The 22083-nt window shown below is 31.0% G+C and overlaps 2 protein-coding genes across 2 annotated transcripts; one reads left to right on the top strand and one right to left on the bottom strand.

The window, feature by feature from the left end:
- Positions 1 to 1972: 1972 nt before the first annotated feature.
- LOC111706378 (uncharacterized) lies at positions 1973 to 10742 on the bottom strand. Its single transcript, XM_023479239.1, has 8 exons — positions 10660 to 10742; positions 9093 to 9154; positions 8440 to 8535; positions 7791 to 7849; positions 6875 to 6927; positions 6228 to 6335; positions 3841 to 3939; positions 1973 to 2126 (listed from the first exon to the last, which is right to left on the bottom strand). Coding segments are annotated over exons 1-8 (597 nt in total). The 5' UTR covers positions 10662 to 10742; the 3' UTR covers positions 1973 to 2008.
- Positions 10743 to 18477: 7735 nt separating this feature from the next.
- On the top strand, positions 18478 to 21371 carry LOC111706377 (cytochrome P450 2J5). The gene is made up of 2 exons (XM_023479238.1): positions 18478 to 18601; positions 19804 to 21371. The coding sequence occupies exons 1-2, from the start codon at positions 18552 to 18554 to the stop codon at positions 21269 to 21271; spliced, it is 1518 nt and encodes a 505-aa protein (XP_023335006.1). The 5' UTR covers positions 18478 to 18551; the 3' UTR covers positions 21272 to 21371.
- The last annotated feature ends 712 nt before the right edge of the window (positions 21372 to 22083 follow it).

Raw genomic sequence — 22083 nt, 5'->3', positions numbered from 1 at the left:
CATGGTATTGGTTTGTCACACACTCGCAAGGTACAGAGTGTCCCACGAAACATGACAGTTGGTGTCTTCTTCCACATACTGCAGTTTATTTCGTTAGAAAAATCTTTTGCTCAAATATATTTTACTTTGAAATCACCTTTACTATAATATGACTTCCATATAGTATTTTTATTGTTCTCTTTGGTATCAAACAACTTGACAAAATATGGTAAAAACCCATTTCATGTTTCGTGGGACACCCTGTATTCACATGTTAAATATCTACAGTATGAACCATAAAACTGCGAAACAGAAAGACTTTTAGACTCAACTTAATTGACTTTTAATAGTCCAGGGAACATGAAATTGTTTAGTATTTGATTTAATAAGTTACTACTGTTACTATTCGCTTTGTAACAACATAAAATACACTTAATTACTGCTTTAATGTTGTCCTCCTATTCCAATGTTTTCTGGTTCTCACTGTATACAGATATTATAATTTTAGTTTAAAAGGAACTGTATAATATGGGTTATTTTGATTGATCCTTCATTTAAAAAGGCGATCGATTACATAATTTACATTACATTATTACAAATTTTAATTTAATATTAGTTACGAATTAAATCAATATTTGTATTTCTGAAGAATATTCCTATGAAAAAATCCAGGGGCGTACGAGGGGGGGGGTCCCCCCACAATGAATAACGTTACCCTTAAAACAATTGTTTCATAGACTAAAATTTTGGAAATAAAAATTAAAATTAGTCTTTAAAAATTAAGAAAAATTCACAAAAACTAACATATATTCAGGACAACATGCATCCTTGCTTCAATTAATTTTCTAGTTTCAATCTAAAACTCTTTGACCAAAAAACGATAGATTTTGCTTCAAAAGAATGGTAAGTTTTCAAAAATCAACTTAAAACGAAGAACTAAGATTTTTTCAATCATTTTTAAGCGATGTTCATCCCAAAAAATGTATCTCCTGGTCACAGTGTGATTTTGACGCAATGTAAAAAAACGGTTCAAATTTCAAAATTATTTTTTTCTTAACATGTTTACTTTCCTGAAACTTCAAAAATGTCAGAAAACTTTCAATCCTATGTCACCCAGGGTTCCCTCAAAAAAGTTTAATTAACATTATATATTTTATTTATAATATAATTATAATATAATTATAACACAAAAAAACTGTAAAGTTACATGATTCAAAAATTTACAAAAAAAGTAATAACTTTAGTCAATGGTTCTGATTTTTTTTAACAAGTTATTAATTTTATTTTGATCAAACTTAATGTTTAAAAAGAACGAAATATGGAAGTTGGAAATATCAAATTAATTCAAAATAACTTTCCATTTAAATTCTAAGAAATTTATGATTTTAAAAACTCTGATTTTTTTAAAACTTAACAGAAGGGGATGGATAGGTGTGGTGAATGAGAATGCAGTTGCAGTATTATAAAATCAAATATCAAGTTGCATTTGCTACATCAGACAAAATCCCGTACTTTTAAAAACCACGAGGTGGAATAATTCTGGAGGGTTTTTATCCGAAATTCGATTTTTTAAATCAGTTTATAACCCAGACGAAATAGGAGACCAAAATAATCGCGTCTAAATTGTGTATCACAAGAAAACTCTGAATACGAAGACGACTTTTTAAAAAGTTATAACTTTAAAAAGTTCCATGAGCATGATAGACATCAATTGTGCAATGTAAACAGACCCAATTCACTAAATTAGTGATTTTATAAGTGTCTATGTAAAATACATTAGGTCTTGAGTTGTCTTCCTATTCCACTGTTTTCTGGTTATCACTGTTTTATTTTGCACAGTTTCAGGCTGAATTTATAGACCGCGGCTTAAATCTAATCCGCAGCTCAATTATTGTTGGTTAAAATAGTATTAAATGTTTCAAGATTAAAGCCGGCGCTCAATTGATTGTTTTTGGGGGATTTGAGATTGAGTCGCGGCTTAAATTCATTAAAATTGGACACTGTTTATATATATTTTCTTATCGGTGAATTATTTAGTAGAATCGTTGCTAATCTGTGTGTCCAAACTGTTAATTGATCTGGTATCTATCTCCTGGGGTTCTGGGGCTATATAGTTCTGTCCCCCCTTCCGCACTACTCGGTAACATCTAAATATAGTTTATAAAAATAAAGAAGTGTAACCAAGTTTTCTTTTAAGATTACAAAGTTTAGGCCATGTCTGTTGGACAAAATCTTTTAGGGTTTTTAATAAAAGCATATGTAAGCCAGATATGATTAAATGCTTAAAAATGTGCGCAATGTGCAGGCCCTGTGAAGTAAATATACGTAAATTTTCATTAAATATGCTTCTTTCATAAGGTAATGCTAATGTGAACCCAACCAAGGGTTCTCAATCGTGTATATAGTATCCTACAGTTCATTGCTCCCATGGTCGGAGAAATAAAGCCTAACAATGCAATACAAGAATACAGCCAAACAATCTAGTCCAGGCTCAAGAGTATATTGAACCCCGAGTATGTTTGAAGTTTTAGTATATAACAGGCTAGGCTGGCAAGGGTATTGAACACCTTTTTTATCTGGGAGATATCTGTACTGTCAGTCAGTCAGTCAGTCACCAGGATCATCAACCATCTTATCCCCCAATCCCCCAAACCACATCAGTTCTAACACGTATCTGATCAGAAGAGTCAAATGGAAATATATTCACCCCCAGGCGAATGACCTGTGTATTTAGATCAACTTTAGTCGGTCCAACACTAATCGTTTGTATCGTTATAATGTAAATAAAGTTTGTGTGCAACCATGCTTCGTTATTCCACTCAATCTTGGCTTTTTACTACTGAGTTCTTTTCAAGTGTATACTAATACTAAAAACTTCTTTGAACAAGAGCTAAACCAGGTGTTTTACACAGTACACCACAAAATGAAAACGCTTTTACTCTTTGAAGAATTATATCCCGTTTAATGATTTTGGAAGATAAAACCGGTAAAACCGGTTTTATTAATTCTCATGGAATAAATAAAAATTGGTTTTATTCCCATGGAAGATAAAACCGGTTTTATTAATTCTCAGGGAATAAATAAAAACTGGTTTTATTCTCATGGAAGATAAAACCGGTTTTATTAATTCTCATGGAATAAATAAAAACTGGTTTTATTCCCATGGAAGATAAAACCGGTTTTATTAATTCTCAGGGAATAAATGAAAACTGGTTTTATTCTCATGGAAGATAAACAGGCTTTATTATCTCGGGAATAAAAACCGTTGTATTCTAAGTTAACCAGCTTTATTCTAAGCTGGTTTTATTCCAAAATAAACTGGCTTTTATTCAAAAAGGAATCAGTTTTATTCTAAGATAAAACGGGTTTCATTCTAAGAAAGACCTGCTTTATTCCAATATGACCTGGTTATTCTGAAAGTTTTTTTAAGATAAGCGGGTTTTTATTCTAAGATAAACCGGTTTTATTCCAAGATAACCTGGTTTTGTTCTGAAATGAACCAGTTTTTTTCTAAAAGAAACCGGTTTTTTTCTAAGATAAGCCGATTTTATTTTATAAGAAACCAGTATTATTTCAAGATAAACCGGTTTTATTCCAAGATAAACCGGTTTTATTCCAAGATAGACCTGCTTTAATCCAATATGACCTGGTTATTCTGAAAGTTTTTTTTAAGATAAGCGGGTTTTTATTCTAAGATAAACCGGTTTTATTCCAAGATAACCTGGTTTTGTTCTAAAATGAACCAGTTATATTCTAAAAGAAACCGGTTTTATTCTAAGATAAGCCGGTTTTATTTCATAAGAAACCAGTATTATTTCAAGATAAACCGGTTTTATTCCAAGATGAACCGGTTTTATTTACCTGTAAACAACTGAAAGTTGGTAAGGAAGAAGGATTGCAAGAATCCATTCAAGACAAAGTATCCCAAACGTAAAGTAATCAAACCCCCAGTGAACAGTCCTAAAATATTTAACTCAGTGAACACAGTCCTGAAATATTAAAATCTGAACAGTCCTTAAATATTAAAATCAGAGAACATTCCTAAAATATTAAAATCTGAACATTCCTAAAATATTAAAATCTGAACAGTCCTAAAATATTAAAATCAGCAAACAGTCCTTAAATATTAAAATCTGAACAGTCCTAAAATATTAAAATCAGCGAACAGTCCTTAAATATTAAAATCTGAACAGTCCTAAAATATTATAATCAGAGAACATTCCTAAAATATTAAAATCAATGAACAGTCATAATATATTAATATCACTGTCCTAGACTATTAAAACCTATAATATTAAAATCCCTGAACAGTCCTATAATATTAGAATCCCTGAACTGTGAAGTAGATGTTAGGTCCACCTCTTATGGAAACTTTATTTCGATTTGGGTTGACCCTCGTCAGTTCTAACGATAACCACCAAAATCGAAAGTAAAAAATGTTAACACTCATAAGAAAATAAACAAACAAAAAAGAATAATTAGAAAATTGGGCCGTCAAATGGACAAAAGGGAAACGAACACAGATCATGAAATGAAAAGATAATTTGCAAATATTCACATTTTAAAGAATGTTTTAAGACAATTATTATTCCTTGAGATTGTTTCTGCCATGAAAAGTGTATAAAGTGGTGGTGGGGGTCGATCTAATTAAGAACCTTTTACGTAAACGGGGGAGGGGCAGGGTAGCGGCTTGCTTAAGGAGGGATATTTAAACCTTTTGAAGAATTGGCCAAAATTCAAAAACAATACTATTTTTTTAAATACTTAATTACAGTTTACAATTAAATAAAAAATTGTCTGTTCATTCTTCTGAGTTCAGTCATAAAATCTTTAATGTATTTAGATTCTCGTACTTCAAGTAAACTTCTCCCAAGGTCCCAAACCTTCTCTAATACGCTAACGCTTATAGATTTTAGAGTTCATGTTCAGGAAGGTTGACATGTTCTTCTGTAGGCCATGGTTTTGTATCTAATCAATACGTTCTCTCACTTTCACATCTAAAAAACTTCTTGTCTGTCTAGTCCTATATTGTCCTTTCTCACATGGTAATACAGTAAACAACATTACTGGTCTAACAGTTGAAAGTTCCATTAATTTAAATCTTCTTGCTGGTATTAGAGGATTTTATAACTGTTTAAATTATTTGAAAGAGCATTCTTTTAAAGATGGAAGTCCATGCATGGTCCCATATATTTTATGTTCATTGTATGATCTTTAATAATTTCCTAAAGGTATTTTGGTGAAGGATGCATTTTCTTAAGCTAGCTTTTTCCCAAAGAAAATTTCCCAATTATCCCAAATGTCCTTAAACGATATTCTCTCTTAGAAGTTATTAAAATTTTGGAATATGTCATTTGGAAAAAAAATCTCATGAGGCATTACTTTATTGCATTAATACTTGAAAATGTTATAAATTTGACCAAATCCCGCGGTTGGGCAGGTATTTGTCAACCCACACTCCCCCCACACTTTTTTGACCATAGAGTTGAGATCAAGGAAAGTTTTTATATATAAACATTTTTTATTGCCATTTTTGGAACTCTAACTTGTGGTAAGGGTGCTACAAAACTTCCTAAAAAACGGAAAAAAAAATAACTACTTAAAACATATTAATTTATCCTTATTATCTATACTCATAAATAGGGCGGGGCACGTTCCAATTTTTCAAATCGTTAGTTCCTTAGAGAAGGCCTTAATCTGGATCGTTCCTTCATCGTTTGTTCTTTTCTCAATCGTTCCATTCCCGTTTCATTCTTTCTCTTTATGATTTAGAACAGTAGCAGCCGTTTGTTAACGATAAGGTCGTCAAATAAAACGACCGTTTCCTGTCAACGACACCCAGTTCTACTTATAACCACATTTTTCAGTGATTTTAACGATCTAAAAGTTCACATGAGCCACTACGCAGTAAATGGGATTATTTTTTAAGTCTAATTTCTAAGAAATATAAAATTAATAATTAATATTATTGATATGATTAATCTGGCGACCTTGTCTTTATTAACTGAATTATTGATAAGGAAAACACATGAAGAGAAACGTGAAAATATTAATTATTACAATACTATAAACTTCGGACCAGTTTGGTGTCATTAATAAAAAAGACTTAAACATAAAGTTTTGAAAAAATATGTTGAAAAAACTTAGCAAACCAACCAACAAACAAATATAGAAACAAACTAATCAAAACTACAAACAAGCAAATCAACACCCAAACAAACACCCAATCAAATATTATAGATAATTACTTTGTGATACAGAGTACTGATACAGGAACGAAGATGAGAATGATAAATGTTGTGAGAATACCATACACCAGGATCCAGGGAACTAACAGTAAATGCTGGCTTCGATCCCTGGAATAACATTAGAAATAAAAATTTACTTTAAGATCATCAATAAAAAATAAAAATAAAATCTTCATATATGCCAAAAAAAACTTGGATTCAAGTCCACAACCTCATGAGTATTTGGGTCTGGGAGGAGGAGGAGAAGATTTCACTCCCCCCCCCCCCCCTCCTTCCTCGGATTTTCATAAAAATCCAAAAGCAAAAATCATTTTGACAAAAAAATCACATTTTTACATTTAGATGTATGTCCATATGTCAGAATGTGTATATTGGTTTTAGTTAATCTTGAATGCTTGATCTCGATATCCGATGTGGGTACTTTTAATCCCTCAATAAAAGTTTTCACTACAAGGTATGGTATAACTATCACGGGATATTCAAGAGAAATTAAATAGATCTGCATGGGATTCCGAGATCCACAACACAAAAATTTTGACTTCAAATTATTTAATTGACACAATTAGATATATGTATATGAAGATGTGAAGACATGATAAACACAATATGTTTTTTTAAATGGAATTATTAAAATCTTAAATGCTGACCTAAATTTGGCGTTTGCTCTCCAAGTTGCAGGAACCGGGAGAAACGAGTTAGACTAATAAACAAATTATCTTAAAATATTTATCATATTATTTCATTAATAAACCTACGAAATTTGCTAGAACCCTGTTTTTTCTTGGAAAAATGCGAAAGGTATTTTCTAAGAATTATTGGATCGTTTTAGTCCGGTTGCAGACAGTGTGTGATTCTTCTAATTTAAAAACAATTTTATATTATCAATGCATGAAAATTCAATATTTACTCAGAAAAATATCTAAACTAATTGTTTTTAAGAGATAAGAGGAGATGCATCTTTCTGGCTGTAAGACGTATCTAATAGGGTAATTTACAAAGAGAATAGAATATATATTAGAGTGGAATTTAGAAAATCCTTTGGTATGAATTTTGTCAGTCCCTTTCAGCCTGAAAGGGAGTTCAAAGTGTACAAATCATGTAAATGTTCACAAATTATGTGCAGTAGAGTACATTAATACAGTATGTTCCCTACACTATCCATTTCAATTTCTAATTTTTTAAAGCTATTAAATAAACTTTATAAAATGAATTAGGTGAATAAAAAGCATCATTTGATTTAAAGTTATAACGGAAAATCATCGTTTGGAAAGTGAAAGGCAATAGAGTCTATGTGAAATGATCATTGGTCAATTATGAAACCAGCCTATTTCATAATTTGGTTTTCTTTTATATTAACTTTAAAATGATATTCCAGGGCCCAAAAGGTTATATAGCACAAATATGTGAAGTACACCTGCAGTATGGAAACAGTATAACAAAATGGCCGTTTTACACTTTTTTCTAGTAAATTTTTATTCTAATTATATTCCTTTTCTCTTTGGTAGTTGATTAATTCAATTAAATAGAATTAGTAAAAAATTAAGTTGGATTTTCTAAAAGTACCTTTTTGATTCCAATTGCCCCAATGAGATTGGTGCTCAACATTATTGTGAAGAGAATTCCTGAAATTTTTAAAATATTTCATTGTAAAAATATTCTAAATAAAAATCCAATGTAAAATGGACAATTTTAACGATATCTTGATTATTTGCTCCTTTGTCCTTTATAATATTAGATGAAAATACTATTTTGAAGTTTATTTAAACTGAAATTTCTCCCAAAAATTTCAAAGAATAATATAATTTAAATTTTAGAAATATCACAGCTGTATTCTGTTCTAGGTTAAAAAGATATAGATATTTGAAAATTTAGGTTTGAGGCTATTATTATGATCCATTGAATTCCTGAAGAAAAACTAAAGGCACCAATACTCAAATTTTCAAAATATGAATTTTGGTATGTCAAGTTATAAACAAAGAATACATGCTTTAGATGAAAAAGATTTATCTAGGAATTAGAAAACTAAAAGAGTCTTTTTCGCAAACTGTAATTTTTTAATCCTTATATCTTCGCAACACAATGTCGTAGACCTTAGATATTTCAAACTATAAATTCCTGCAGATTAAATAATTTAATTTTGAAATATCGAAGGTTTACATCATTAGACTGAAAAAAGTGATTAGAGAAGTTATATTTGATCCTTCGAATTTACCTACGAGAAAAGCATTCATGGTGTGATATAGAATTAAACTAAAAACAGCTCCTATAACTGATATCCCTGTGTTCAACAAAAAAACAATCTCGCTCCCTAAAGTATAGAAAAAAATTTTTTATTTCAAACAAAAATGAGGGAATTTTATTCTGGGTTAGATGAAATAAATACTTAAAGGGAATGTCAACGAAATTTCAAGTGTCCCTTAATAAAAGATTTGCATATCCGATTCATACTCCTTTTCTGTTCTTTAATTAAAGGATCTATATTTCGTAGAGAGCTCCTTTAAGCATTTATTTCCACTTTTTCCATGTATGTTATACAGCGACTAAAATCCATGTCAATCTATAATTAAATAAACTTTTTATTTATTTCACGTTTTGAAACAAGGTTAATTTTAACCTTTCTCCCCAAAATGTTGAATTATACAGTATAACCAAAACATAAAATATTTTGTTAGATTTCGTTGAAAAAGGCTGTAGATGTAATATAAATAAATAATAAGTCAAATTCTTAACGGTTTTTTGCATGTTTTAGATTTTTTTTTAATGGAAGCGTTTTTCATACAAGACTGTTGTTCTCATTATAAAAGTTTCTCCATTTTCTAGGTTTTCTTGAATAGAATTACCACTCTTAAAATGAATAAAATGTACCTTTTGTAACCCTTGTCTCACAAGGGCCACAACAGCAGGGACCTGTCAGTGCACACCAGCCCCTGTACAGTGTACATGAAATACATATAGAGCTGACCAGCCCGTACATGAAAAACATACAGAGCTTACTAGCCCCTGTGACATGGACACAGATATAAACTATCTCACGAAACCTCGACTCCAAGAGGAAGTGGAGTTCGTACAGTACACATACAGGGTGTCCCAATAAACATGGGAATTCAGTGACGAATTACATGAAGTACATGAAAAACATACAGAGCTTACTAGCCCCTGTGACATGGACACAGATATAAACTTATCTCACGAAACCTCGACTCCAAGAGGAAGTGGAGTTCGTACAGTACACATACAGGGTGTCCCAATAAACATGGGAATTCAGTGACGAATTCGATATCGTCTTTTCAAATAATTCTTTGATTTAGTATATTTATACCTACTGAGTACTGAGAAAGCTGTAATCTGTAAGAGTTTCGTCTGCTATGTTCAAAATTTGTTTGTTTATGTTTTGACTGCATACGGTTGTACTTAGTAAAATTTGAAAATTGCAGTATACAAACAGAGTAAACTTGTCCGTCTTCACTGTTCATCTTGCGGAGTCATTATAGACACATCTTTACAGTCTTTTTCCCTTTTCATAAAATAAACTCTAGCAGACATAATAATATTATGGCTTTTGAAATTAGGTATTACAATGCTAATAATATACATAATATACATAATGAGTGCATGCCAGCCTCTGTAGTGTACAAAATATGAATCTACAGGGTGTCCCAAAAAACATGGGAATTCAGTGACGAATTTGATATCGTCTTTGTTATGAATTAGCATTGTAATACCTAATTTCAAAAGCCATAATATTATTATGTCTGCTAGAGCTTATTTTATGAAAAGGGTAAAAGACTGTAAAGATGTGTCTGTAATGTCTCCGCAAGATGAACAGTGAAGACAGACAAGTTTACTCTGTTTGCATACTGCAATTTTCTTGTTTTACTAAGTACAACTGTATGCAGTCAAAACATAAACAAACAAAATGTAAACTTAGCAGACCAAACTCTTACAGATTACAGCTTTCTCAGTAGGTATCACTAAACTAAATCAAAGAATTATTTGAAAAGACGATATCGAATTCGTCACTGAATTCCCATGTTTTTTGGGACACCCTGTAGGAACGAAACGATAAGTACATCTTAAAAATTTTAAATCCATACATTTAAATAATGTTTGTAATTTTATACAAAATGTTCGTATTTTCAAACAAAATGTTCGTAATTTCCAACAAAATGTTCGTTTTGTATTTTCTAACAAAATATCCATAAATTCTAACAAATTGTTCGTACTTTCTAACAAAATGTTCGTATTTTAACGGAATGTTCGTATTTTCTAACAAAATGTTCGTCTTTGTAACAAAATGTTCGTAATTTCTAACATAATGTTCATAATTTCTAACAAAATTTTCCTAATTTCATACCTAATGTTCATATTTTTAAAATCTATTCGATGTATGTATTACGAACAAAAGCAGAAATTTCTTAAATAAAAAACTTACATTTTAATCAATTAAGATAACGCTTCACATGTATGTCTACTATTCAGCCCAAGATTTCTGAAACATAATAAAATTTTTTATTTCCAAGGAAGAAAAAACAAATGATATAATTTGCACAACAAGGAGGTACTGAGAAAACATTATTAAAAATAGATAAAATATTTTCAGACAAAACTGATTTTGTAATTTAAAAATGAAAATATGTACTTTTTTATGTTGTTATCACAGAGAAAGATCATAAGATCCGAGCAACTGATCGGATTTCATGAAGTGCAAAAATTATTTGAGAATAAATTGAACTGAGGTTGGAACTCTTATATTGTGGATATCGATATCATCGCTTGATTTTGATCCTTGGTTAATCTGCAGATTAATTTATTCTTAATTCGATATCCTGCACTATTGTTTACCCTGAAGGGAGAACTGAAATGAATAGATTAAGCATTGATCCACAAATCTAAAGTGTCCAATATAAATATCGGGTTCAATTGATCGGTATTATAAGTATCCAACATGTATCTCCATGTGCGCGCTCCTTTTTGACAATTGAGATGTGAACTGGAAAGATATATTTCACAGTTGAGATGTGAACTGGAAAGATATATTTCACAATTGAGATGTGAACTGGAAAGATATATTTCACAATTGAGATGTGAACTGGAAAGATATATTTCACAATTGAGATGTGAATTAGAAAGATATATTTCACAATTGAGATGTGAACTGGAAAGATATATTTCACAATTGAGATGTGAACTGGAAAGATATATTTCACAATTGAGATGTGAACTGGAAAGATATATTTCAAAATTGAGATGTGAACTGGAAAGATATATTTGAACTTCATCTCTTTAGTTCAATAAATCTAAACTCAGGTTGAAATAACTTGAAATTAAACCTGTTTAGTTTTTATAAAGGGACAAAGCCGAAAAAGTAAATATTATGAAGTTATGAATATTATTAACAAATACAAATATATTTTAAGAAGTAATCTATTATAACAGAAGAAACCCCCTCTTATAAATACTAAATCATCAAATGTTCATTTGATTTTGTATGCTTTTAAATAAAACTTGTTTTAAAGAGCTATTATAACGACTGAAACAAATTCTTAAATTCTTCCTTGCAACCAAAAAAGTAAAGGTTTTTTATATATGGGAGTGTAAATAGAAAGTTAAAAGGTTGCAAAGTCGTACAAGTAATTCTGTAAACGGCTGAAGCATTTAGATAAAAAGATGTATTTTTTCTGATAATAGAAATTTACTAATCAAAACAGGAATATCCACTAAATTATTTTTGTCCTTCTCTCAAGAATAAAAATGTGTAAATGTATCACCAATGAGGAGCTAAAATTGATATTTGTTAAAGACTATTACTAGTTAGAATACTAGCTGTCTGAGTATGATAAAAGACTAGGTTGGTAAAACTAAACAATATGAGTATGTAGGAAGGAAAGGTCCTGGAGGTATGGACTATATAGTTGCTAGGATCAATTAATAAACACCCTCGTTGGTTTGTTTTAGCTGGACAATAGAATATTAGATATAGATAGCCCTAAAGGGACTGTACACATAATTACACTTTACAATTTATGTTTGAAAATAAACTAAAACTCGTGCCTAATGGATTAAAGTTGTAAAGTGGTACAGTTCCAATTTGGTGATTTTTATGTGAAACCATGACCAGCTGGGAGCGGAAGGGAAAAATGTGTTAACAGGATTTTAATCCTTTTCAGACTGACGTCTGGTTTAATAAAAATAGTTGAGGGGGGGGGGTCCCAGGGATACTCCCCCCTCTATATCCTTGTTGTGGTAAAATCTATAACATTTGATACTTCTTTGGAAAGCCATTGGGCTCCACTTAAATAATCTTTTAAAAAAAATGCAAATTTACTAAATTTAAAATATTTATTGCAATATCAAGCTATTAAGCAAAAAATATGCAAAAACAAAAAGTGCGGGAAATATGATAAATTATACATTTATACACAAAAATCTATGCAAAATTTCTTCACAAAAATTGTGCGATCTGCTTCCTTTTGTTTAAGGCTTTCCAAAGAGCTAAAAAAAGTATGCCTGAGGACCTGTTTTAAGTCTAAAAGTGAGGGGCATGTGTTAGTTAGAAAAGTCCAAAAGTTTGAACAGCCTCAGACTAATACTTTTGGGGTTATCATCCAAAAAACGTCAGGAGAGGTCCAGGGACCCCCTCCCCCCCCCCCCCCCCAACCGGAATAGATTTTATAAAAAATCTTTATTTTGAGAGCAATAACTGCACCCCATCCAAAAAATATTTTAATCTATTCATAAAAATCTGAATTAAAGGTCAAATATTACAGTAGTACAGTAGTACAGTATTACAGTAGTACAGTAGTACAGTAGTACAGTAGTACAGTAGTACAGTAGTACAGTAGTACAGTAGTACAGTGGTACAGTAGTACAATAGTACAGTGGTACAGTGGTACAGTGGTACAGTAGTAGAGTGGTACAGTGGAACGGCAGGACAGTACAGTAGTACAGTAGTACAGTAGTACAGTAGTACAGTAGTACAGTGGTACAGTGGTACAGTAGTACAGTAGTACAGTATTACAGTAGTACAGTAGTACAGTGGTACAGTAGTACAGTAATACAGTGGTACAGTAGTACAGTGGTACATAAGTACAGTAATACAGTAGTACAGTAGTACAGTAGTACAGTAGTACAGTGGTACAGTGGTACAGTAGTACAGTAGTACAGTAGTACAGTGGTACAGTAGTACAATAGTACAGTGGTACAGTGGTACAGTGGTACAGTAGTAGAGTGGTACAGTGGAACGGCAGGACAGTAGTACAGTAGTACAGTGGTACAGTGGTACATTGGTACAGTGGTACAGTGGTACAGTAGTATAATTGTACAGTGGTACAGTAGTACAGTAGTGCAGTAGTACCGTAGTACAGTATTACAGTGGACAGTAGTACAGTAGTACAGTGGTACAGTAGTACAGTAGTACAGTAGTACAGTAGTACAGTAGTACAGTAGTACAGTAGTACAGTAGTACATTTGTACAGTAGTACAAGTAGTACAGAAGTACAGCAGTGCAATTTTTCAGTAGTAAAGCAGTACAGTACGTGCACAATGATACAGTGGTATAGTGGCACAGTGGTACAGTGCAGTAATTATACTTCCTCCCATATTCCAAGGTCCTTTTGTTGCACAGTACTTCAAGGTTTTACACTTTGTGACTTTCGATTTACATTATACATATATATATAGAGAAGGTCATATTGTTTCACTCATACTGGACCTTTATAATAGAGAATAAATGCAAGGGCATATTTACTAGACGGGGGGGGGGGGGGACTTTAGACTTTTTTTTGGAGGGGGGACTTACAAGGAACAAATGCAGTAAAATATACAGTGTAAAAAAAGAAGCTAGAAGAATATCAAAAGAATTTAAGAAAAAGTTGTTGAAAAATATAAATCATAAATTTTTGTAAACTGTGTTAGAAAATATAACATTTAATTTNCCCCCCCCCCCCTCTAAAGCTACATATAGTTGTGCATCTGGAGAAAAGATAAGAGATATAAAAGCTAAACAAAATACATTTTATAATAAGATTTCAACCTCTCAAGGCCTTTCCCTTGGCCTTTCCTATTCAATTCGGACGAGTCTATTAATGAATCTATCCGGGGAAAGGAAGGTTGGATTGGTATACCACAACCTTCCTCCCCCTGGATATCTCAAGTAGCAACTACCAAGGTGTAAATTAAACCCTAGAGCCAATGGGCTAACTAAACCGTAACAAACTAAACAAGAAAATGCGGGGGAAAACAGGGTTTCCAATTATTTTACAAATAATTACAAAATGTGTGTTAAGGTTTTCTAAATTGGTAGATATACAATAAAGTTGAAAAAAAACATATAAAAAGAGAGAGAAATCTGTGAAAAGTTTAAAGGTTGACTTAAAACTGTAATTTCAAGTGACCCTCAATACAAAGATGACATTTACATAATTTCCCTTGATGCCTAAATCTGATCAATAATCTGGAACATTTCGTCGTTTTCTAGGTTTAAAGTGTTAAATTATTTTGGTTTCTATATGTTTTCCTGCAGTAGAAATGCGCAAGTTTTGCATAGAAACCACACTTGAAAATGATAAGTTTTCCAAATTATACACATAAATATCTATTAATACTTGACGAGAAAAGGTTTGAAGGATACATTTGTGAATCAGACATTGACAATTTTGCTTTGAAGGTCACTTTAAATTACCCTTACAGACCCTTTAAGGCCGATTAAGAATATTAAAGTATGGCATTTAGTGCTTCGCAGTAATCTGTCAAATGTGTTTTAAAATAAAATATCTGATGTTAATGTTTATCAGAACACTCTGTAAACGGCAATATGCATGCTGCCTATGACAAGTATTGTTGCATGGATCTTACAAAGGCAGCTGGGGTCACTGACAGAAGCGCAACTTGGTACGCTGAGAGGAGGGGGGGTGGGGGGCGAAGGAGGGCCCGGCGTTGCCCAGGAATTTTTTTTTTTAATTTCGAATTTTTTAAACTATGTCATTAATTGGCTGACTATAAGTGTCCAAAAAAAGTCAGCCCATTCGGTTCAGTCGTTTGGCCGGCTACAGGGAACATAAATACGAGTGTCTTGTTTTATAATATAGACCAAAAAAAAGAAAAATAGTTACTATGAAGAAAAATAAAAATAGTTACTATGCAGAAAAATAAAAATAGTTACTTCGAAGAAAAAGAAAAACAGTTACTATGAAGAAAAAGAAAAATAGTAAATATGAAGAAAAAGAAAAATAGTTACTATGAAGAAAAAGAAAAATAGTTACTATGAATAAAAAGAAAAGCAGTTACTATGAAGAAAAAATACAATTACTATGAAGAAAAGAAGAACAGTTACTATGAAGAAAAAGAAGAGCAGTTACTATGAAGAAAAAGAAAAACAGTTACTATGAAGAAAAAGAAAAACAGTTACTATGAAGAAATGAAAATAGTCATGAAGAAAAAGAAAAACAGTTACTATGAAGAAAAAAACAGTTACTATAAAGAAAAGACAAAAATTTACTATGAAGAAAAGAAACAGTTACTATGAAGAAAAGAAAAAAGTTACTATGAAGAAAAAGAAAAACAGTTACTATAAAGAAAAAGAAAAATAGTTACTATGAATAAAAAGAAAAGGAGTTACTATAAATAAAAAGAAAAGCAGTTAATATGAAGAAAAAGAAAAGGAATTACTATGAATAAAAAGAAAAGCAGTTACTATGAAGAAAAAGAAAAACAGTTAATATGAAGGAAAAGAAAAACAGTTACTATGAATAAAAAAAAAAGCAGTTACTATGAAGAAAAAAAACAGTTACTATGAAGAAAAAAAAACAGTTACTATGAAGAAAAGAAGAACAGTTACCATGAAGAAAAAGAAAAACAGTTACTATGAAGGAAAAGAAAAACAGTTACTATGAAGAAAAAGAAAAATAGTTACTATGAATAAAAAGAAAAGGAGTTACTATGAAAGCAGTTAATATGAAGAAAAAGAAAAGGAGTTACTATGAATAAAAAGAAAAGCAGTTACTATGAAGAAAAGAAAAACAGTTACTATGAAGAAAAGAAAAACAGTTACTATGAAGAAAAGAAAAACAGTTAGAATGATGACAAAGAAAAGTACAGTTACTATGAAAAAAAAGAAAAGCAGTTACTATGAAAAAAAGGAAAAGCAGTTACTATGAAGAAAAAGAAAAACAGTTACTATGAAGGAAACGAAAAACAGTTAATATGAAGAAAAAGAAAAACAGTTAATATGAAGGAAAAGAAAAACAGTTACTATAAATAAAAAGAAAAGCAGTTACTATGAAGAAAAAGAAAAACAGTTACTATGAAGAAAAAAAACAGTTACTATGAATAAAAAGAAAAGGAGTTACTATGAATAAAAAGAAAAGCAGTTACTATGAAGAAAAAGAAAAACAGTTACTATGAAGGAAAAGAAAAACAGTTAATATGAAGAAAAAGAAAAACAGTTAATATGAAGGAAAAGAAAAACAGTTACTATGAATAAAAAGAAAAGCAGTTACTATGAAGAAAAAGAAAAACAGTTACTATGAAGAAAAAAACAGTTACTATGAAGAAAAGAAGAACAGTTACCATGAAGAAAAAGAAACACAGTTACTATGAAGGAAAAGAAAAACAGTAAATATGAAGAAAATTTTAAAAATTACAAAAAAAAATTTCAGTTTTGAAAATGCGGAAAAAAATTATAATCATATTCGTGAACTTTATTTGTTATTATATTATTATTTTTATTTTACCCATTGTTAAATAAACAAATGTACTTTAGCAGTTTTGGACTTTGACATTCTTATCACTGTGTAGGATTTTAAATAAAAAATGTAATTTAATCTAAAGCAAAATATCTTTGTTTAATTGCGGGAAACATTTTGAAGTTTAAATGGAATTGTGATTTACATTGTATCAACTCCTTTGGATTAAATTCTTTTACCACCTTGAGAATTTGTCCTATACATCATTTTTCCTCCATAACATTTGTCCTCCATAATATTTGTCCCCCATAACATTTGTCCTCTATAACATTTGTCCTCTATAACATTTGTCCTCCATAGCATTTATCCTCCATAATAATTGTCCTCCATAACAATTGTCCTCAATATTATTTGTCCTCCATAACATTTGTCCTCCATAATATCTGTCCTTAAAAACAGTTGTCCTTCAAAACATTTGTCCTCTAAAACATTTGTCCTCCATAAAATTTGTCCTCCATAATATTTGTCTCCAATAACATTTGTTCTCAATAATATTTGTCCTTCAAAACATTTCTCCTCCATAACATTTGTCCTCCATGACATTTGTCCTTCAAAACATTTGTCCTTTATAACATTTGTCCTCCATAACATCTGTCCTTCATAATATTTGTCCTTCATTACATTTGTCCTTCATAACATTTGTCCTCCATAATATTTAAATTATCTTTAGGTTACTTTTCCATAGATTAACGTAAAATTATTTAAAAAACATAACTTTCAAGTGTTTTTGTTTGTTCAATTTTATAATACTTTTTTCGTAATATTATTTTTAGAAATATCATTGTAGACTAAATTCAGTAAAAAAAGATAATACATATCATGTCAATTGTCAAGGCCCTTGAGTCTAAATTTATCTATTAAATTTGTTTGTCTGTGTGTTTGTTTGTAACCGATAAACGTCAAAATATGCTAAACTGAATGGACCGAATTTTTTTGTGGGACCTCACATGACCCCGGGTAAGGTTTTTGGATGCTTAGAATTACAAAAATGTCTTCGAAACTTTTTGATTTTCGTAAATTTTTTTAGTTTAACTAAAAATATTATTAAATCAGCGAACTTTTTTTTTCTTGTTTTATATTGTACAAAGAGAAGAAGTTCACAGAATAGAAGAGAAATTAAAAGTTAAAATAGTAGTTGGACGCGAAGCACCCTAAAAGCCTAGTAAGACCATAGTGTACTAGTATGCGTAAGAAAATATCTGGGGATGAGATTGAACAACGAGAAATATTTATGTTATGTAAGTACGAAGCCTATATTCCCGAGTGAACAACTTCAATATAACTATTTTGCTAGCCTAGTAAGACCATAGAGTACTAGTTTGCGTAAGAAAATATCTAGGGATGAGATTGAACAACGAGAAATATTTAAGTTATGTAAGTCTAAATTCCCGGGTGAACAACTTCAATATAACTATTTTGCTTATTCCCACCATCTGAACTTATATTAAATGAAACCCTGCTAGTCAAGTATAAAATGTATACAAGTTCCGAAATAGGCGCATTTTTGCTCAAAGTTTGAACGTGTCTACTGAATGTGTAATCTCAAAAATTTTGTGTTATCTTAAAGTTTTAAAATCTGAAAATGTGGATTTTTCTGTGTTTACTCACTCTACTTTCTCTTCTTTACTACAGGAATAGATATCAATTAAAAACATGGGAAAATAGGATCTTTTTAATAAAATATTTCTGTTTAAAGGGACGGTTCACGTAACTTCAAGTGATTCTCTTTTTGAAAAGTGGCATATACGATTAAAAACAGTAACCTAGTACCTTTTCTCTGATCATAAATCATAAATTTCATCTAAAAAGTTATTATTTTCAATTGTGGTTTCGCGGGATAAAGTGACAATTGCAGATTTATGCTGGAGAGACGATGATTGAAATTATCAGAATTCATAGTCATTTAGAACAACAAATATCAAATATCTTTCTCATTGTTACTCAGATATAAGTTTAAAGGGTGATGTTATTAAAGACGTAAATCACAGCATTTTGTAAATTTATTAAATCATCTGATCTCATCAAGCGTTATTGAGATTTTAAAACAAACAATTTTAGCTAAGTTAAGTTTTTCTACGACTTTTATCATTTTTGTTATCTTATGAACAAACAAACATTTTAACCTACCCGTTCTCCGTGCTTTCATTGAAGAAAAAAAATTGAAAAAAAAGCTATTAAACCACTAAATTAAGCATTAGTTCTGAATGAAGCTCTTTAAGTTTTGATTATTCAGACTATAAGGAACATTTTGAGCATATAATATTTTTATCCTGAACTTAAAAATTAGGGTAATATGTGTATTTACAAAAAAAAAGGTGAATAATCCTTTTAAAGAATTAAATCTATTGCTTAGTTTTACGGAAAATGTTGCGTATCATTATTCTTTAATGCTTGATCTTGGTATCCAATATATAGATTTAAATAAGATCTTTGTACTTGATCCTGGGATTCACAAAAAAAAATTCTGACTTCTATATATAAATTTGGCTTGTCTGTCTGTCTGTTTGTTTGTATCAAATAAACGTCAAAACGGCTGAACCGATCGGGCCCAACTTTTTTGGGGGACATCATGTGACCACAGGGAAGGTTTATGAATGATAAAATTTTTAAAAAAATGTGTTTTAAAGGTTTTTAATTTTGTAAAAAATTAAATTCTTTAAAATCTGCAGATTGTTTTGTTAAAAATCCGCAAAAAATTTTTCTTCTTTGTGTTTAAAATGTAAACAAAACGAACAAGTTCACAATTTAAATAGAAGATGGGCGCGAAGCGCCCTAAAAGCCTAGTCTGACTAAGTTTATGGTTGGTTAAATTACAATGATATCTTTAATGACAGATTGTCCCGGAAAGAACGGGTTGATCTGCCGGGTCCAGGTTTATGCATCCCACTACTGGGACACTACAAACTGTTTCTGCAGGGTTCAGACAATATCAAGGGAATATGGAACCTTTACAAGCAGTATTCAAAGCAAGGTGTCATGCTTCTCAATGTGTTCAGTATGAACAATGTTATAGTTGGTGATTTTAACGTGCTCAAGGAGCTCTTCAACAACCCAGACGTGGCAAATCGAGGTCATGTTGATTTTAGAAAATGTAACTTTATTCAAAAGTTTAATGAAGACCGTGGAGACCCTCCGGGTCCCCTTACTGGAGTTATTTTTAGCCAAGGAAGGACCTGGGTAGAACAGAGAAGATTTACCCTCAAGACACTTCGAGATTTTGGATTTGGAAAATCCAGCATGGAGGAAACAATACATGATGAGATCCGGCATTTTATCTTCTACCTCAAGAACTATACCAACACACCTGTTGATATTGCAAGAAAATTTAACTTGCCAATTTTAAATGCTCTTTGGAAGATAATGGTGGGAGAGAGTTTTGAGTACACTGATCCTAAACTTGAAAAGCTCTTGAATGATCTTGGAGAATTTGCCAGAAGATTTGGAAGTCCATCCACCGTTTTGGTTCTAAACTATCCCTGGCTTTTTAAAATATTTCCAACGTTGCTGAATCGTAACAAAGATATAGAATTTATGAGGGAAATTATGCTCATGATGAATAATTGCATAGAACAGCATAAGTTAACTCTAGATGTTAACTCACCTAAAGATGTGATTGATACAATGCTGATTGAAATTCAGAACACCAAAGATGAAACATCAAGCTTCTATCAGAATAAGGGATATAATAACCTTGTAAACACAATGCTTGAACTATTTGTTGCAGGATCAGAGACAACATCGACGACGTTGACTTGGGCAGTGCTGTATATGATCAGAGAACCGGAAATTCAGAGTAGGGTTCAAGCAGAGCTAGATAAGGTGGTAGGTACCTCCAGACTTCCAAGTCTATCAGATCGATCACAGCTTCCTTATACGGAAGCAGTTCTAATGGAAATTCAACGATGTGGCAATATTGTACCCATGGGTGTACAGCACATGGCAAGCAGATCTATCCAGATAAATGGAGTAACTATACCTGCTAATACTATGATCTCTCCTTGCATGAGTGAAATAATGAAAGGTGATTATTGGGGTGATGGTCTCGTATTTCGTCCTGAAAGATTTCTCGATGAATCTGGAAAACTGAAATCAGAGGAACGTCTCATTCCCTTCTCAATAGGTAAACGCAGATGCCTTGGGGAAACTTTAGCCAAGACTGAATACTTTCTTTTCTTCACTGCTCTTCTCCAGCAGTTTAGTTTTATGCCTGAGATAAGTGGAACAGTTCCTCCTGAAACATACGTACCTGGTGCATCCATTCTTCCAATTCCGTTCAAAACTATTGTAAAGCCCAGATATTAAGTTTCTGAGAACAAGACTGTGCAAATCTGATAATTTTTTTAACAATTTAAAACCTCAAGGACCAACATGTTTAAGTTTTTAAAGTGAAAAAAAACACTAAAAAACACTAAAAAACAAATAATTTTTTCTTACATTTGGTTCTAACATACATCATGTATTTTTTTTCCTTGCCAAATCTTATTCATCCTTTTATGTGTGTAAAAAAGCAGAAATGACAAAAATGATAAGAAGATATGAAAATAAAACTTTGTGAAAATTATGCATAATATGTGTATTGTATATGTATTTAGATATGTATTAATTTTGTAAGTTGTAATTTACTAAAGAGTTTTTTTTCCATAATTTCAAACAATCCTGTAACTATACATTTCCAAATTTCTTCAAAAAATCACAAAATAAACATTGTTTTTGATTTTATGCTGTCATTTCAGTTTCCCTTTGTTTTATCTCTGAATTTTGTTATTATGTTGTTTTAAAATCAATATTTACAGTAATTTGCATTTATTGTGTAATGTATATGCATTTTAAGCAACATAAGAAAATAAAAATTATAACTTTTTTTCTTATTTGAAAATACTATTTTTAACCCAGGAGCCATGTAATACTAGCCTTCAGATCCCTTTATATCTCTTTTTATGCTAACAATCTTAGCTTTAAAGGTTTTCTTCAAGTCGCGTTTTTTGTTCACGGTAAAACTAAAATACTTGAAAAGAATTTTGAATGGATTTCCAAAAAAATGTTAAACAACTTTTTTCTCGGGAAAGTTTTTTAATTTCGACTGGCCATAAACCTTCAACGGTCAATGGGTCAAG

The sequence above is a fragment of the Eurytemora carolleeae genome, unplaced genomic scaffold, assembly GCF_000591075.1.
Source record: "Eurytemora carolleeae unplaced genomic scaffold, Eaff_2.0 scaffold640, whole genome shotgun sequence".
NCBI lineage: Eukaryota > Metazoa > Arthropoda > Copepoda > Calanoida > Temoridae > Eurytemora > Eurytemora carolleeae.
The sequence above is the reverse complement of the archived record's forward strand: the minus strand, read 5'-3'. Positions and strand labels throughout refer to the sequence as shown.

What these genes read in the sequence shown, in the direction of transcription:
- LOC111706377 (XM_023479238.1), top strand. Translation starts at nt 18,552, where the DNA reads ATGTGGATTTTTCTGTGTTTACTCACTCTACTTTCTCTTCTTTACTAC. An exon ending in CTTTCTCTTCTTTACTACAG is followed by an intron (nt 18,602 to 19,803) that starts GAATAGATATCA and finishes CTTTAATGACAG; the next exon opens with ATTGTCCCGGAAAGAACGGG.
- LOC111706378 (XM_023479239.1), bottom strand. An exon ending in TGAGACAAGGGTTACAAAAG is followed by an intron (nt 8,536 to 9,092) that starts GTACATTTTATT and finishes TCTATACTTTAG; the next exon opens with GGAGCGAGATTGTTTTTTTG. An exon ending in GGGCAATTGGAATCAAAAAG is followed by an intron (nt 6,928 to 7,790) that starts GTACTTTTAGAA and finishes TTTGTTTATTAG; the next exon opens with TCTAACTCGTTTCTCCCGGT.